Source organism: Thermobia domestica, chromosome 1 (assembly GCF_964235325.1).
Source record: "Thermobia domestica chromosome 1, izTheDome1.hap1.1, whole genome shotgun sequence".
Classification (NCBI taxonomy): Eukaryota; Metazoa; Arthropoda; class Insecta; order Zygentoma; family Lepismatidae; genus Thermobia; species Thermobia domestica.
Window position 1 is genome coordinate 239667629 of NC_137454.1, and position 18435 is coordinate 239686063.

The 18435-nt window shown below is 34.6% G+C and overlaps 1 protein-coding gene across 2 annotated transcripts in view; it reads left to right on the top strand.

The window, feature by feature from the left end:
• LOC145694732 (stomatin-like protein 1) overlaps window positions 1–12889 on the top strand; it is a 36803-nt gene extending 23914 nt beyond the window's left edge. For both annotated transcript variants that reach the window (XM_081771315.1, XM_081771304.1), the window contains 3 exons: window positions 4073–4215; window positions 7432–7593; window positions 11253–12889. In XM_081771315.1, the coding sequence (XP_081627441.1) occupies window positions 4073–4215; window positions 7432–7593; window positions 11253–11470 (523 nt within the window). In that variant the 3' untranslated portion in view covers window positions 11471–12889. The remainder of the gene's footprint in view (window positions 1–4072; window positions 4216–7431; window positions 7594–11252) is intronic.
• The last annotated feature ends 5546 nt before the right edge of the window (window positions 12890–18435 follow it).

Below are 18435 nucleotides of genomic sequence, written 5' to 3' on the forward strand. Positions count from 1 at the left end.
GGGTCCCTGGTTCGATCCCAGCTCGCGCGTGTGGACTTTGTGGTGGACAAACACCGTGCTCGTGGGTTTTCTCGGGGTTCTCCCGTTTCCTCCCACTTACTTCATTCCACCATTTCACTCATCTCTCATCATCACCGTCTCCTTTAGCCTCACCGGCATAATCGTGGGACGTAAAACTTAAAAATTTCATTTCAATTTCAATCACTTGACCTGAAAATATACAGATTTCAGTATATTTGTTCTTGTGCGTGCGTAATTTCGAACATTTGTAAATATATTGAATTTTAAATTCGCGTAAAGAATATTTACGATTAGTTGGTTATTTGAATATCTTAGCCATTGACAAGGATATCAAAATCAAAGCTTGTAGTCATAGTATTTATTTTCTATGTACAAGTATTTGAGAGTCGAAGAATTTGCTGGCAACCGAATTCTAATGCTCCTTGAATGGGTAAGATGCATTTGTAAAGCTAGGAAACACCAATAAATTGTTATTTAATAACTTAGACGATTCATTTATCTTCAGAATGCTAATCGTACTTCGTAGTAAGCTGAGTTATAAATAGCAATATAAAATTAGTATAAATACCAAGTATAAAGACAGTTATACTTGTCAGCAATTCTCAAAACGTATCTAAGCGTGCCGTGCATCATTGAACCCATGCATCGTACATTACGAAGCATGAAGAAGTCTCAGATCATATAAATACCTGTAATTTTTTTTTAAAGATTGATTTGTCCCAAGGAGAGATTTATTTTGCAGAGTGAAAATCGTTCCTATTTCTTATTAAGCTTTAGGGATTTTATTCAATCTTACTAGAGAAAGTGTTACTGGTGAAGTAAGAATTCCATATTGCAGGGTGTCCGGAATGTCACACAACCCGAACTTCGGAACATTAGAACTGTTGAACCATAAGTGCGAACGAAATTAAACTACAACAAGGGGAGATCTGTTTTAATAATAGTTTTTTTTTTTTCTTTTAACATATAAACCATAGTGCAGAAGTTCGACATTTGTCCTCATGAATTCCAGAAACATACGAAGGTGGTGAAATTTGTTTTCACGAAACATGAAAAATCACGAATTTGATATATATATATGATATTTGTGGATGATTGTGATTGTTAGTAAGTGGGCTGTATGGAAATATATCATTCTGAAACAAGAACAACACATTGGCACGAAGTGCAGACATCTCACGGCCTTGATAATGGCGTATCATAAAATACACATGTTTTTCGGTATTATGGCAACACCGACCGTATCAGACGGTGTCAACACATGTGGCTGGCCAACAACTATCCTATAGATAGAATATTACAAACAAACACGTAACTTGCAAATCATTCAGCAAGTCATTGCTAGGGCATAGATAGATTATTACTTTTCCTCAGTAATTTGAAAATTTTAAGTTTGTTAGTAAAAGTCTATTCGTAGCATAGTTGGTTGCTAACTAATGTTGACACCGTCTGGTACCGTCTGTGTTGTCATATTACGCCAAATGCCGGAAAACAGATATTGCATTTAGTACCAATGTTTCGTTCTTGTTTTAGATATATGCCCATTCATCCCTAAGCAATGCCACATTTGTCTCAAATTTGTGATCTTTTGTACGTTTCGCAAACAAAATGTTAAAAAAAAAAAAACTATTTTAGGAATGATAAAAAAAGGATCAAAAGATTACGATCTTGGCCAAGAATTTTAGAAATGGTCCAAAAATGCATCAAAGATTGCTATCTTGGCCAATAATTAATTTTTGGATCAGGAACCACAACATTTTTGAACTGCCCCTAAATCGAGCTTTCGTTTTTTTTTTTTTTTTTTTTTTTTTTTTTTTTTTTTTTTTTTTTTAAATAAACACATCATACGGAGTTAAATGATAATTTGGGTTTGGCTACACTATATGTAGTTCTCCAAATATAAGGGCTAGAAGAAAGTTTTCGATTGAAATATATTGGATCTTTTAGTGCATTTTTGGATCAGGAGTCAAAATTTTTTAAAGGCTCCTAAATCGATTTTTTTTTTTTTTTTTTTAAATAAGGAATAAGCACATAATACTGAGTTAAGTAATAGTTTGGGTTTGGTTACACTGTATGTATTTATCTTGGTAGAAGGCCTGCAAGAAACTTTTTGACGAATATATGAGGTCTGTTGATTCAATAATAATAATAAAAAAAATCAACCTTTGTATGTTTCTAGGATTCGTGAGGATAAATGTCGAACCCCTTCCCTATGGTTCATATCTCAAACGTATTTACACAGTTAAACCTTTCTTCAGTGGCAGTTTCATTTCGTTCACTGTTCTGGTTCAACTGTTCTGCTGCTCCAAAGTTCTGGTTGTACGACTTTCCGGACACCTTGTATTTCACAATAATTCAAGCCAGTTCATTGGGTATTTACAAAGGTCACGAATATAGGTCAATTTCATCCATGTAAGTTTGTAATTTGTAGAAAATTGTACATTTTTTAAAACAAAAAAATGATTAATATAGTTTGACGAAGGCAGAGTCCCATGCTTTCTTCTTGCCCTTAGTTTTCACTGAAAATTTCAAGTTTTGTATGAAATTAGTCTTGCTTAATATTTTTCTAATGTATAATAAAGTTGTACATCACACATCCGTCCACCATTTGCAATCATTATTTTGGATGTTTAGAGTGTTCTTTGTTTGACTTGACCCTGTCGCGAGTTATTATTATAATTATAAGCCGCAGCTGTAACAGCGTTGGTCGGCTACGTCACTAAGTAATTGTGTGAAGTAAAAATATGTACTAAAATTGCATAGATGGGCGATTTTCCTGTTTTAAGTAGAACCATGTTTCACTTCATTAGTGTAAAGAAGGGGGAGAGGCAGCGTAAGACATTTAAAAATGTAATGTAGTTAATAAAGATTGTAACTAACAGTGAAATTGTGTAAAGTAATAAATTGTAAAAAGTAAAAGTTGAATAAAAAGTGAGAGCGAAGCTCCCCAATACTTAGCGTTTACCGTGCCATCTCTTCCTTCTTTGTTTTTATCATTGTAAAGTTTATATTGTCCTTAGGTTTATAAACAATTGCTAAAAGAATTGTATTTTTTTTTTTAAGATACAATTATTAATAGTTGATAATACTCAAGTTTCAATGTTTACAGTATTCGTAACATTAATCAAGGTCCATCCCGTAAACTTGATTTCTTCACTTTTAACAATAAATTATCTTGTTATAAGTTGCAATTCGTTTTCTAGAGATAGATTTCATATACATCATAATAATTAAAATAAAAGATGTTTGATGTTTACAATGTCAAAAAATTACAAATAAAATCAAATAAAATATTTTCTTTCAAAAGATAAACGTGCGCACTTCACAAACATGAAGTGACATCTAACACTTTTCCACGCTCTTTGAAGGTGGTTAGTACCTTTTCAATTACTGATGCTAAATATTCAACAGTGCATATACTAATTCTTAATGAAAACAATGAAGAATCAAAAGTGTTCATAATGATTATCAGTTTTGTCATAGCTAACAGAACTCGTAAGTTAAGAAGTTTCCGTTCCTCCCCCACCTCCCCAAATGTCTTCGTCTTGACGTAAGAAATTTCTTCTTTAATACGATCTATCGTATTCAGTACGTTACTTCCCTGATCTCGTTTTCATTTCACCGTATCTTGCATCATGTCCCTCAAAATATAATATAATCTCAAGTAATGTTTTAAGATTCTCTTCTTCCCCTTTTTAATTGTTTTTGATATTGTACTTATCTCTTATTTTACTCTATATTTAAAAATTCCCACAATACTGTTTTCTTCTTCCCTTTTATTTTTACTTTAGTTTCCCATTCTTATTATTACCTATTACTTTCGTTTAGCGTTCACACTTACTATTGATGAACCATTACTATTAATATGAATACTATTAACATCTGTAAAATTCAAAAATTTGTTAAATGAGCCTTAGTCCAAATCAATGAAGAATAAGCAACTTTTTTCGACATATGCGGAAATTATTGATAGTATAGGTTTTTTTTGATAGCTGTAATGTAAACAACTTTTCTTGCTAACTTCAGATATATTGTTTCCATTTTCTTGAAGGTCAGTGGTGAAAGTCCTGAAAAATGCTGAACCGCCAAGTATTACTCCAGTCTTAAACGCTTTTGGAATTAAGAGTGCTACAGATGTAAGTCAAAGCCTGATAGACATTTTTGGTAATAATTCAGGGTCTTCAGCAGCAGGAGGTAATTGTTTCAAATTTCATAATAATCTGTAGTAGGCTCTGTGGCTTCCCTAGCTATCTTTAGTGTATTTCTAAGTACAGAAAATTGTTTCAGGTTTATGGTAACGAATTTGATCGCTAGGTAGGGGCACGCGTGAACAAGAGTAGTTCGAAAGTGCTATTCATTTATTTGCAGGGGGGATGCTGTTGTGTGTATGAAAGAGTAGCCATTTTGGGAAGGTTGTTTTTGTATCCTTTCCAACATTGAACATAATGATAACCAAATAAGTAAACAGTGTATCACAAAAGGTTTGCATGTGTAAAGAAAAGAGTCAACGCTGTGTTGAATCGCAGCGAAACTGGCATCCTTGCTGCTGCCTAATTCTCAGGTATTGGGCATCGTAGACATCGGTGCCTCGGACATACTTCCCGATAAGGTGCGAAAAGTATGGTTCATGGTGCGATATGATAACCTATTGCCTCATAAAAACAATAGCAAGGGCAGTACAACGTTTGGCCATGACCGTAAATTACTAACTGTGCGAGATTTATACTTGATAAAGAAGCATAAGACTTAAATTCATATGCTCCGCCTCTCACATATCATGGAGGGGAAGATGAAAAATCTAAAGGTGTACGATGGCGATATTGCAGGGGATAGGTGGAAGTTTCTGGAGACTCTGGACGGGCATAAGTTTGTCTGTCTGAATGTGATAAAAAAAAGAGTGCTATTTTCTATCGTTCTCAGTGATTCTAGATGTTGGAAAGTTGCTTTATGATTGTAGTTGATTACTTCTATAATGGCAAATTTACTCTATGCGGAGTCGCCAAAAAGGCTAAAATCAATGCAGTGTATTATCCGACGAACGTTTTTGAGCCATGCGTTCCTGTATGACAGCGACACATCTCACTTTGCCAATCACTAGGACAGGGTGTCCAGTCATACGATGACGTACATGGAGTGGATGACACGTGATACAGCAATTCATACAATCCCTTTTACAGACATTCATGTAAAATTTGATGCAGTCTCCATGGGGTTTCGTGGTTCTCGTTGTTGAAACACGCGTTAGAACATTGACAGACATTAACGTTCGACCGTCCTTAGACCGTCAAGAGGAATGAAACAGACTTGATCAAACTGTGCTTGAAGGCAGTTTTCTCCAGTAAAAACTGAGGTGCAGGGTGCTACAAACAAAAAGGGCTTTCTTATCGCGCAACAGCTGGTGGCATCGTGGTATTTCTCAAGCTGATAAAAGTGATAAGATAGCTACCTTAAACTTGAACTTCTTTATTCTCATTTCACCAAAACCTGTTTAAACCATGGGCGTAGATAAGCTAGACTTTTGTCAGTAGAATCAAACGACTATGGTAAATTATAGTTTTTGTCTACACTAATCGCCTTCTTTGATCTTCGTGTTTTCTTTCATATGGGCGTGCTTGGCTTCCAAATTTGTGAATTACACAATCGTAAAGAAACAATAATACATGAGCAATTCAGTATTAAATAATTTCTTTTACCGAAATGAGATTAACTTGCTAACGAGTCTATTTTGTTATTGTTGAACACAAACAAAAGGTGTTTAAAAATGTTGATACTGCTGGACAATATAAATGTACTTACGATCAGGTTGAATTTTTCTGAAGAAGTAGAATGGGGAAGGATGGTTATCAAACATGAACAAAATTATTCTAGGTAGTAGTTGTTCAATGTAACTAGTGTTTAAATACTGGGATTGTTAGGGTTTAGAATTTTGAATTAGTCGTGGGAGCCAAATACTCGGAAGAAAAGTATTTCAGCCTGTCATCAATTAAATTATATGTAAGGTAAAATTAAATCAAAATACTAACGTTTTCCTTTTCTTTACAAAATACAGGGCTTTATTTACATAAGAATTAAAGACAAATGATATAGAAAGGATAGCTAATAAAATAACTTAATGCCATTACACGGGAAACCAAAACGTGGAGCTTAGAACTCTCAAGCGACAGCATTTAATATACAAGGATGAAAAATACAATTTACATTGGGATCAAGAGTGGTTGTTCAGTTTTTCGTTCTTCACTCATGCCCAAGTCAAGCTCTAAATCCGAGTGTGGATCTGTCTTAATTTGAATTTGAAATCTGAATGAATGCCTGGTTTCTCGTGTGCCTTTTTATATTTGATAATTTACATTATTCATAACCCTGAGGTTCTCTATAACCTTTCTTCTTTGTCTTCTAATGACTTTTAACGGTACGTGATCTCCTGAGAACCTCATTTGAAGGGTAAGGGGAAAAAACAAGGAATGTCCATGCATGTGCTTTACCGGTTGCTTTGTCCGATCTGTTGGTGACTCTTGGTACTATTTGATTGTATATGCCATGCACGCGTAGATGTAGAAATATCCATGTAAAAAGGGACGAAAGATTTAATAACCCTATTCTTTGTACGTGATTTTCAATATTAAAATGCCGTTTTCTCAAAAATATAATTTTGTGACATTCCTTCTTTTTTCCCCTTACCCTTCATTTTTTAACAACACATTAAAACTGTTTGTCTAAGAATTCCTTTTGTTCCAATCCATGAAATGTGATCTTTTTAAACTCTTTTTAAAATTTCATTACACTAGTAACAAGTAAGTGTACCGAAAAATTTTGTGTATTGTTCGGAATTAAAATTATTCTAAAGCAGTACAAGACAGTTCGTTTTAACGTAGTTATGTACGCTGGTAATAATTGCAATAACTAGTTCCGCATTTAGCTAAAAATAAAATGTTTCAAGCACAAGGGAAAACACTTAATTTTATTTATTTATTTATGAGGTAGGCATTTGTGAAAAAAGATATTTATATTTTATATTTAGGGCTTAGGGCTAATACACTTATCTATAATTAATAATAATTACAATTATTTAATAATATGTTTATAATGTACGAGTATTTATTGATTTCAAATATACTATATCTTCGGTTCAACAGGATTCTAGGATATTATTATTATTATTATTATTATTATTATTATTATTATTATTATTATTATTATTATTATTATTATTATTATTATTATTATTATTATTCCACTGGGACGAATAGTCCAGGGTCGATAAAGGCACAAAATTGCCGGTACTGACAGCCGGCGGGGAACTCTTTTGCAAATTTAGAGGTATTGAGCTCCAGTCTAAAAAGCCAGAAATAACTGCGATGGGAGCTATCTGGCCGGCCATGATTTATGTATATGATGTTTTTGATTTTACAGGTTCAACAACGTACCAGAAAATTTCTTCTTCAGTTCGCACTATGTTAGAGGATTTGTTACAACAGTTGGATCGTTCTAATGCTGAAAACGTTGATCAAGAAATTTACAAGTTTACTGTGGTCGGGGAAGAGACTGTAGTATACTTCGTACAACTTGGAAGTGGTAAGTTCGTATTTAATTTCATTTCAGTTGGTTGCCTACGTTATGTACGCCTTATTGTTGTCCTCTCTTCACTTTGAAAGTATTCTTTTCATCAGATCTGCGAAGATAACATTATCAGTGTAGACTCGAAACATGAAAAGCGTAAAATAGGATATCAAATATAAAGTTCAGAGAGTATAACTGTATTAAATATTTCATCTTGTATAATCACTTTACTCTATTGTTATTAGCCACTACCGTATTTGTTTACTATTTTTAACGTAGAGAATACTTGAATACATGAATTTTTATTTCATTAATATTATTATTATTATTAACATCTTTGGCGTGGGAGACCGGGGTTCGATTCCAGATGGGAGCTTATGTAGTTCAGATCCCATATTAAGCTGTTCAATGTTTTGCCTTTTCTTCTTTCGCTAATTTTGGAATAGAGTTTTCGAGTAAAATATTGTGGTTTTTGTGTACATGATCCGAGTTCGATCCTTGGGGAGGTTGTGCGATTCGGATCCCATGTTAAACTGTAATTCTTGTCTCATATATCTTTCATGTATAAAGAAAGAAAGCATTCTGAGATACCCGTTTTTAAATTTTACTTTTTTTTTTTTATTTTAGTTAAAATGGCAATTTATTATGTGGAATTGCAGTAACATTGTATATTAAGAAAATAATAAAATGTTTTATGTAATCAGATGAATTAAAAAGTGCCTATCTATAGGTAATAAGTAAATTTGTATACTCTTCTGTTCTTTACCAATAAGAAAATAGAATCTGAGAAAAAATGCATATATAGAATACCATTTAAAAATATAAATTTCTATTTGTGTATTAATTTCTCTGCCCTTAGCGCTTGTATAATTGGTTGACTGTTGTCATAATTATTTTGTACTTGTAGCTACTAGAAATCAAGACAAAATCGAGCAAGCAAAGTATTTCTGTTAATAATGTATTATTGAAGTAAATGGATGTTCTTTTAAACAGTTTTTTTTTTCAATATGTATGAAAAATGAATTTTGGTCTCATATCATTACGAAACAATATAGTAAAATATGTGCGAAACACGATTTTGCGGTGTAAACTTTTTTTTCCTTCTTTTTAAACTCCTTATTGTCACTCGCTAAATAAAAGTGAATATTTTGGATTTTAGAAAAGAATTGTTTGCTAACATTCAGTATATGATAGAGTAACAGTAGTAACTGGATAATTCATCTTCGTACATTAAAAAAAAAAAAATATCAGTAATTAGAGATAATTTACTTAAGCTTTTTCGAGTAAAAATAACAAGTCACATAACCATACTAAAAAGTGGCAGAATTAATGATCCCATTCCTTAAAAAATCAGATTTTAAAAAAGATGCAGTTGTTGTTTGTCTTCGGAATCAATTTTAATTCAAAATCGAAACTAAGTTTAATACTACTACATTCCGCTGGACTTTTTGATTATATGCTTAATTACGACTTGTTCTTTATAGACGCAGATAAGTGTTGGTATGATTTTTCGTATTCACGTTGGGTAATTACAATTCAAGTAAATTATCGTAGAGAAAAAATCACGATACAGGAAAATGTTTCCATCAAACTCGTTTTCCGCTGAAAGCAGCTTAAGTCATGCATAAGTGCCACTCTAGTAGAAGCTGTGTTATTTGTATTTGGATATTATTTAGTTTCTCCTCCAAATCAATTGGTAGTGACTCTGGCTCACTTGGTAGTGATCACGGTTCGTTATTTGTAACTGTGGTGTAGTCATGAGTATAAATACAGTGTGGACGTACCGTAAACTGGGTGTACTTTGGCCCACTTTTTTATTTTCAGAATTTCAATTCTAATATCTCCTAAGATTAGAAATGTAATTTAATGACATTTCTCCTTGGTAAAATGCAAGCATTTGGCTTTCTTTTGAAAGCAGTAAATAATCAATGTGACCAAAACTGATTATTTTAGTTTCAATTTTTTGATGCCATGCAAGATTTTTCATGTTTGGGGTAACTTTAGTCCATTTGTCACAATGTCAAATTACACGAAAGTATTATTGTAACACTGTATTTAAGAAACAGAAGAGAAGAACAGGCTACAAATTTCTGAATGCTTTACTTAAAATACAGGTATTTGTACAAACTTACGAGTGAAATCACTTTGTTCAATTTAGAGTCAAACAAAAATATCGTTCAATGAAAATCTCGCTGAATGGATGAATACTTAATATCCAAAAATAAGAGCACCATATTCTTCGTTGCGCTAGAGTATTTCACCGATACCACACTGCTCAGTTTTAGGAAGAAAATTCTTGCAATTCAGGCACTGTTAAATTTCCTCGTTTAGAAGCTAGTGTGGTATCGTGTGGTGGCGTTAATCTTCCTTATTATATCGCACGATTTGTACACAATTTCACCTTTAATATTGGACCATTTGCAACACTTACAAGTTATGTATGCAAACCGTGACAGATGTTTATGAAAATTTGAACCCTGACTAATTGTGGATCGCTAATTATCGTGTTGGTAATCACTCGGTGCAGAAATGCCTTGTTTACCCGCTATGATCGGATGAGTGTGTGCCAAATTATACCCACAAAATACCGGAAAAAGCCAGAAAATGAAAAATGTATGCAGGTAACCTGATACGTACGGGAGGGGGACACGTGACCAAGAACATGGCAGTATTGTCACACAAGCAGTGTTGTCATCCCAACACAAACTTACAGGTTTTTCAAATGAAACGTATACCACTTTTTATGGCATTAAAGCAATTAGTATATCGTGAAAGAAAATATGCAAAAGGTGGGTTATCAGTGTCGCCAAATAAGGAAGATATGAGGCTATAAATTTGAGAAATTATGGGGTCCGTACAGAGAAACGAAAATACGGACCATATTTTCTTTGGGCCAGTGTTGCCCCAAAAGTTGAACCAAAGATACCCCACGCAATTAAACGCTTAATAGTTTGTGCGTAATTGAGCAAACATTTAAGGTGTTAGCTATTCAATATTTGCTAATGAATGTATTTTTATATTTTACTTACTTGTGCATTCAAAATACGTCACTTTAATGCAATGAACAAAAGTTGTGGAACTTGAAATATAATAAATGTTTACTTGCTAACAATTACTCGCATCTTGCTTTCCACGTTCCGGAAACAAATCACTAGCACTAATATTCACGTGTTTCCAATATTGCAATACTTCGATCCACAACTTTTCTTACTGATAGAAACCATAATAACCATGTAGAGAAAAATCAAATCTCTTCTCCTGGGCTAAAGTATACCCAGTTAATGCTATGGCATAAAAACTACAGCGCGTAAAACAAGAACCAACTTGTGCCGCTGAAAAGCACGAATGATGTCTAACGAGTCAGGGAGCAGTGGCAGCGAGGCAGTGCGTCCGTAGGGAGCAGCCGCGTCAGCGACGGTGGGTATACGCATAAACGAGGTCGTTTACAACGACTAACTATATCACAGTATCGGTTCCAGAACCGTCGAAAGATTTGGAGGAGATGCGAAATGCCCTAATAGTAAGAGTAAAATATGTCCTATTTGATACTCTTTAGGGCATTTTTTTCTGAATTGATAATATGGGTATTGTGATGTATTCTCGTACCATTTATCCTTGAATTATCTACCATGTTGTTATGCAATATGTTATTAATGAGAGTTCATATGTTGCAGAGACTCAAATAGTAGAGGGTGAACAACCATCTCTACAGCCGGATGTTGCTATTACTGTTCCTCTGGATGACTTTTCTGCCATTATGAAAGGAACATTGCCACCTCTTCAAGCATACATAAACGGAAAACTAACTTTGCAAGGAAATACACAACTGTTAATGAAACTTGAGAAAAGTTTCAATAGAAACTCAAGTCCGTTCGAGATGTTTACTGTATAGAGTTCCATCTCTGTGAAACTGTGAATAATTTATTTGCATTTTGTACTTTGAAAGAAAAATATATTTTCTTAAAAAGTGTCAATAAATTTGTGTAAAAATATATATGTGTGAATATGTAAAAATATGTATTTGTATAATTTTGGAATATATATGTGTGACCAGGGCCGTGCCGTGGGGGGGGGGGGCGAGCGAGGCGAAAAAAATCGGGAGAAAAAGAGGCAAAAGAAAGGAAAAATTATTTGGAATATATGTATGGGGGCGCCGTCGTATACTCTCGTCCCGGGCGCTGATTTTCCACGGCAGGGCCTTGTGTGTGACGTTATTTCTGACGACGTTTAAATATATTGACAATATTTTCGTATCAGATTGCTCAGCCTAATATTTACATTGGAAATCGTGATCGTTAAAAATACGACAGAATTTAAAATAACATACACAGTTCACTAAAGAGTTCTGTTAATGCTATTTTGTCCTGAAGCTCGCTTAGTTGAGCTTACTTCATTTAACTGTGAACCGTTCAACTGCTTCTAAAATTTTCTACTGCATATAATAAGGCTTATGAGTTCTGTGATTTAAGAACATTTATGTTCAGCGTCAACTTCTAAATCAGTTGTGGTATAATTCAATAATAATAATTAGAAGAAGAGGAAGAAGTCCAGAAGGTGATAGATATATCAGACTATAGATCTCATCGAACTTAACAAAATGATATGCTATAGGTTAAATCCTCATGCATAGTTTACGAAAGAGCACACTTTATGGCGCTAAAAAAGTATGTCATTCGTGGCCAGCTAAAAGCAGGCTCAGAAACATGCCACGTATTAAGCTATTATGGGAAATAATGAATTAAATCCCGATAAGGTTCAGGACGGTTTTGGTATTTGACAGACCCTGATCTGCACTTGTTAGACATTAATGTAATCCCAACATTATTATTTACTGATTAGATGTTTTCTCGTATTTACAAAGAAGTAACACTATACAACACGAAATTTGTTATTTGCTTAAAAGTATGTTTTTCTAATATATTTTAGCAAGCAAATCACGAATCTGTTACAAGTATCTTCGTATCACTTCACAATCTTTTTACATTACCTCTATTACGTAAGAAACAGTTGTGAGTTCCTTTAAAGGTTTCTCTCCAGCGCTTGGTAAGACTGATATCGCTTACAGTTTAGCATTGTTATAAAAAGAAACGTTATCTTGAATATATATGTGAGCATTTTAGGATTGATGCTACTATTTGCTTTATTATTGGAATACAAACGTATTTACATTGTATATAAAGTGATTCAATTAAACGAAATGTGATTTTCTTACTTCTGCTTGCTTTTCAAACGTATACATCAGAGATTTAATATTCACACCTGCTTAAAAATTATAACGATTAAAAATAATAATAAAAGATTAATTATCTTTGTGTGTTTTGTTTTATTCCATCACGTGATCGTATCCTAATCGAAGCGTACTACATATGACCAAAGGGCGATATGATTAGCACGGAACAGAGAATTTTGAAAATAATTTTAATAAAATAAAATATAATAATAGCTAAATTAATTAATAATAAAATCTAGAAAATAAGTTACTAACTAAAATATGAAATCTTCCTTAAACCATATTTCTTTTACAAACACGTTATCCAGCAATCATAGTGCGGAGTTTGTCATCACTGACTCTCAAAACAGAGAAATCAGAACGAATTTAAAACTAAATGTGCAATGGGAAATTTTTAAGACAAACAAAATTAATTTTGAAAACACGGATACGCTACTAGAACGAAATCAACGTCCTTGGATAAAGGAGAGGGGATCTGTAAACTAACAAAATATCGTACTCGGAAATTAATATGAAATCGAAACCACAAAATAATAATTCTTACCTTAATTGTTCTGAAATACGTTGTCCTTGTACTCAATAACGAAGCATAAGCTACTACACTTTTATTTAAACTAAACAATTAAGAAGATGAAAGGATTAACAAAATGTTAAACAAATTAATATCGTTAGATCAGCTATAAATTTTGTCGTCTTATCCGTGCTATACAGGGTGGAAAAAAATCATGATTTTTTTTCAAAAAAATCATTTTTGTTGATTTTTTTGATTTAAATCGATTTTTTTGATTTAAATCAAATCTTTTTCTTCGTATAATACAAGTCGAGAAGTGAAGAAAAAACATTAGGAATTAGTATTAAATGTTAATTATGCCATTTAAGTGAAAGTATTGGGTTTTAATTTTGAATTAATTCCCAATCGTTAACCTATTTCAATCCCAAACAATGTTTCTTAAGCATTAAGGAAAAAGTACAGCAATGTATTATATCAACATGACATTTTTCTTTTCACGAAAGTTACTGATATTTGACAGGGGCATATTTTTAAACAATTGGAACTAGCTAGCGGCACGAAATACATATAAAGTACATAAATTTCGCCTAAAATTAACTAACTCACTCTATGATCTATGGAACCCGGAGGTTCAATGCCATGTTCACAAAAGCTCTCCTGACTTCTATCCTTAGTAAACTGAATCCAGTTTCTATTTTATATTCTTATTTCTGCGAGATACATCTTAATATTGTCCTCCCATCTGCGCCTAGGTCTTCCTAATGGTCGTTTTCCGATTGGACTTCCAGTTAAAACTTTGAAAGCGTTCCTACTTTCTTCCATTCTCGCTACATGTCCTGCTCACCTGAGCCTCCAAGATTTGATGACCCTAACAATGTTTGGTGAATGGTATAAATTATGCAATTCCTCATCATGAAGTTTTCGCCATTCCTCATTTCCGTTCCTTTGGGTTCCGAATATTCATTTCAGAATTTTATTCTCAAATACTTTCAGTCTGCGTTCTTCCCTCAGCGTAAGCGACCATGTTTCACAACCATACAGCATAACAGGCATAATTATCGTTTTATATATTTTAAAGCTTCAAATTTCTCGACAGAATTCGCGATGATAAGAGATTTTGAACTGAATAATAACACGAATTCCCTGCTTTTGGTCGATATTTAATTTCTTCGTGAATATCGTTTTCTGATCCTATACATTAGCCTATGGCAGAACTTTCTTTGTCTTTATGCGATGAGCTTTTGTGAGTGAAAAATTTTCTGCAGGAATTCCAAAAAAAAAAAAAAAAAGAATCAAGAAGATCAGTTCCAGCAGAAGAAATACTTGTGATTCTTAAAAATATGCTTTATGTGACGTGAAAAACAGTTCAAATGCATTTAAGACATTTATACATAGCAGGCACGTTTTTATACTTTTCTGTTGGCTATTTTATTTCCTCGGACAATTTTTCCTGCACAGGCGCGGCAAATTTTCTGCGATCACATCGCAGATTGCGGCATGTTCTGCAATGGGGTCAAGTATCCACTTTATCAAAAGTATTATTCGATATTTTAACGCATCCAAAATTTGTCGTATTACTATCCCGAGGAACTTCTATGTATTTAGTACATAAATTTCGCCCAAAATTTTAAAATCTTTTTTTTTTTGTTTGTTTGTTTGTTTGTTTGTTTGTTTAGGAGAGGGGATCGGACCCCTCTAAATACGCCCCTATTATCTGGAAACAAACAAATAGACGTGGACATAAAAGAGCTTTCATCTTAAATGTCCATGGTGATTTCCCCGTTGGAATAGAAATTTTAAAACCCTGTGTTGCAAAGGGAAGAAAGCAGGGTTCACCTGCAACCCGTTCAAACGGGATTTTCCCTGATCGTTCCCTACATAATACTCGTTTTCATACTCTGCTTACATACATTTGAGTCTCATTGTATTATGATTATTATCTTCCATAATCGAAATAACAGAAGAGAAACGGAATTTTACTTACTTTCACTTTAAATTAATTCATTTCGAAATTTGATTTAAATCAACAATTTTTATGAAAAAAATCAAGTGATTTAAATCTTGATTAAAATCGTGATTTAAATCAGACTGATTTAAATAAATCCACCTTGGTGCTATAGATTAAAAAAAAAAAAGTTTTCGGAGTGCTTTCGTATACAAAATTGATTATCAATATAAATTAAAATATCGATACATATTGAAAATTAAAATAAATCATTTTCTGTCTCTCTTTCATGAATACAATCTGTTTTTTAATTAATAATTTCAGAATCTTCTGCAAACATTACATGGATATATAAAAAGATAAACATAATGAGATGCCTCAAAAACAGAACTATAAACATATGGCTCTCGCAGCCATTAGGCTAAAGAATTTTCATGCGTCAATTCTGACAGTTTCCAAAATTATATCGAAGTAACAGTAGTACGTAGCGAGACGGTCTCAAACATTCCCTTTACACACACACACACACACACTATGTAAAGGGAATGTTTGAGACCGTCTCGCTACGTACTACCGTTACTTTGATATATGTATATAGGGGTTGGACAAAAAAATCTAAAACGTCTGCAAAAGTGTGAAAATAATACCTAGTATGGTGTAGGACCTTTTGCGTCCAAAACAGCTTGGATCGGACGTGGAATGGACATATACAGCCCCTGATTCGTGGTGTGAGGAATTTTGTACCATTGTTCCTCCAAATCATGCTCCAGTTCCTTAAGAGATGCTAGTGGAGGGTAATGAGACCGAACACGCCTTTCTAACTCAGACCACAATGGCTCAATGATGTTCAGATCTGGTGATTGTGGGACCCAGGGGAGGTGTGATAGCTCCTGGTCATGCTCCTCAAACAATGATTTCACCGTTTTTGCAGTGTGACAGGGTGCCAAATCATCTTGGTAGATGCCATCGCCATCAGGGAACAATATCTGGGCCATGGGTAGAACCTGGTCCCCCAAGGGGGTCGCGGTGGCTCAGTGGTAGAGCGTTCACCTCTGGTGCTTGGGGTCCCGGGTTCGATCCCAGCCCCCGCCAAGTGAACTTTGTGGTGGACAAACACCGTGTGCGTGGGTTTTCTCGGGGTTCTCCCGTTTCCTCCCACTTTCTTCATTCCACCATTTCATTCATTACTCATCATCACCGTCTCCTTTAGCCTAACCGGCATAACCGTGGGACGTAAAACTCAAAGATTTCATTTCATTTTCATTTCTGGTCCCCCAAAATGGCCTCATACGCCTTAGCATTCATCATTCCATGCAGGGCTATGATGGGACCTGCAGAAAACCATGATATCACTGCCCATACTGTAACAGAACCAGCCCCATGCTTTACAGTTGAAAGCAGACAGTCTGTATCATAGGCCTGCGACGGTGTTCTCCATACGTAAACAAGACCGGTTGTTGGAAACAAGGTGAAGGTCGATTCATTGGACCACATTACATGTTTCCACTGCTCATGAGTCCACGCCTTGAGGTCCTTGCACCACTGGTTACGCCTCTTCGAATTTACTGCTGTTACCAATGTTTGGTGATAGCGGCCCTGCCATGAATTTTCATTTTATGAAGTTCCCGTCGCACTGTTTTCGATGAAACTGGGTTCTGTAGGCCGGAATTGAGTTCAGATGTAATTTTCATTGCAGTGTTCTTCTTTTTACCTGCTACAATCCGTTGTAATGCCCTCCGGTCCCTATCTGACAGGATTGTCTTTCGACCACTGTTGTGCTTTGCAGACGTCGTTTGCCCATGAATTGTGTATGCCCTCGTGACATTGGACACAGTGCCTTTCGATACCCCCACAATGTTTGCCACTGTTGCCACTGAAGCTCCAACCAGACTGGCACCAACGATCATGCTTCTTTGGAAGTCTGTCAGGTCGCCCATTTTACCGCACCACTTTCATACCACGACACTCTCAGGTGAACTGGTTACTGCTGACGAAAGAAGGTCCACATGACACATTGAAAAAAAAAAAAAATCGGCAACCGCAACATGTGTTGCACAGTGGAGGGCCAAACTTACGTGTCCTGTATAAAGTGTGCTTAGATTTTCTTGTCTACCTCCTGTGTATATCTATCTATCTATCTATCTATCTATCTATCTATCTATATATATATATATATATATATATATGAGCTCCTCCGTGGCTAAACGGTTAGCGTACGCGTCTTTGGCGCGGGAGACCCGGGTTCGATTCCCGGCGGGAGCTCATGTGGTTCGGATTCCACGTTAATCAGTAGGTCCACGTCTCATATAGCCTCGCTGCTGAACGGGACGTTAAACGCAATATATATATATATATATATATATATATATATATATATATATATATATAATCAGTATAAAATGAACATAAATCATAAAGTGACTTTTCACAAGGGAATATTTCAATCTAACCCCATGTAAATCATAGCTGCTGAGCAATCAAGGCTCACGAGCATTATACTAAAACACACTGGTGTTCGAAGGCAGGTGCTACAGACTACAAAGTCATATATGAACAAAATTACTTAGCACCGCCTAAACACATAAAATATCAACACTAAACATAATAAAATGTCACACTAATCGCTCAAATAATATGTTCGTTTCAGACATTTGAATACTGAACTAACCCAGCTGTCGAATACAAATTTGCAACAAGGAGAAACTCTTGCGAGCTGGAGAGCGACCATAATCTGTTTTATAAATCTCGCAAAACAGTTACTATGGAGGATAAATTTAGAAGATTCAAACTGAATAGTAAAGGAGATTGTACTATCTCGACATTTCAACTAAAGCATGAAAAGTAAACAAAATGCGGAACTTTTACAATTACGAAACTTAAGCACAAAACAAAGATAATTTTTTAAAGGTGCCATGATAATCAAAGTACTTAATGTATAAAGGATCGATTTTGGGCGTGACTGAAAACGAAAAGATCCTACAGGCTACATTTTGAATCATATCATGCTATGGAGTATTTCTATAGGGATCAGCCAATATTAAACTTAGAAATTCATGGTACAATGTACTATTTTCCCCACACGTGGTGGACAAACTCCGTGTGCGTGGGTTTTCTCGGGGTTCTCCCGTTTCCTCCCACTTTCTTCATTCCACCATTTCATTCATTTCTCAT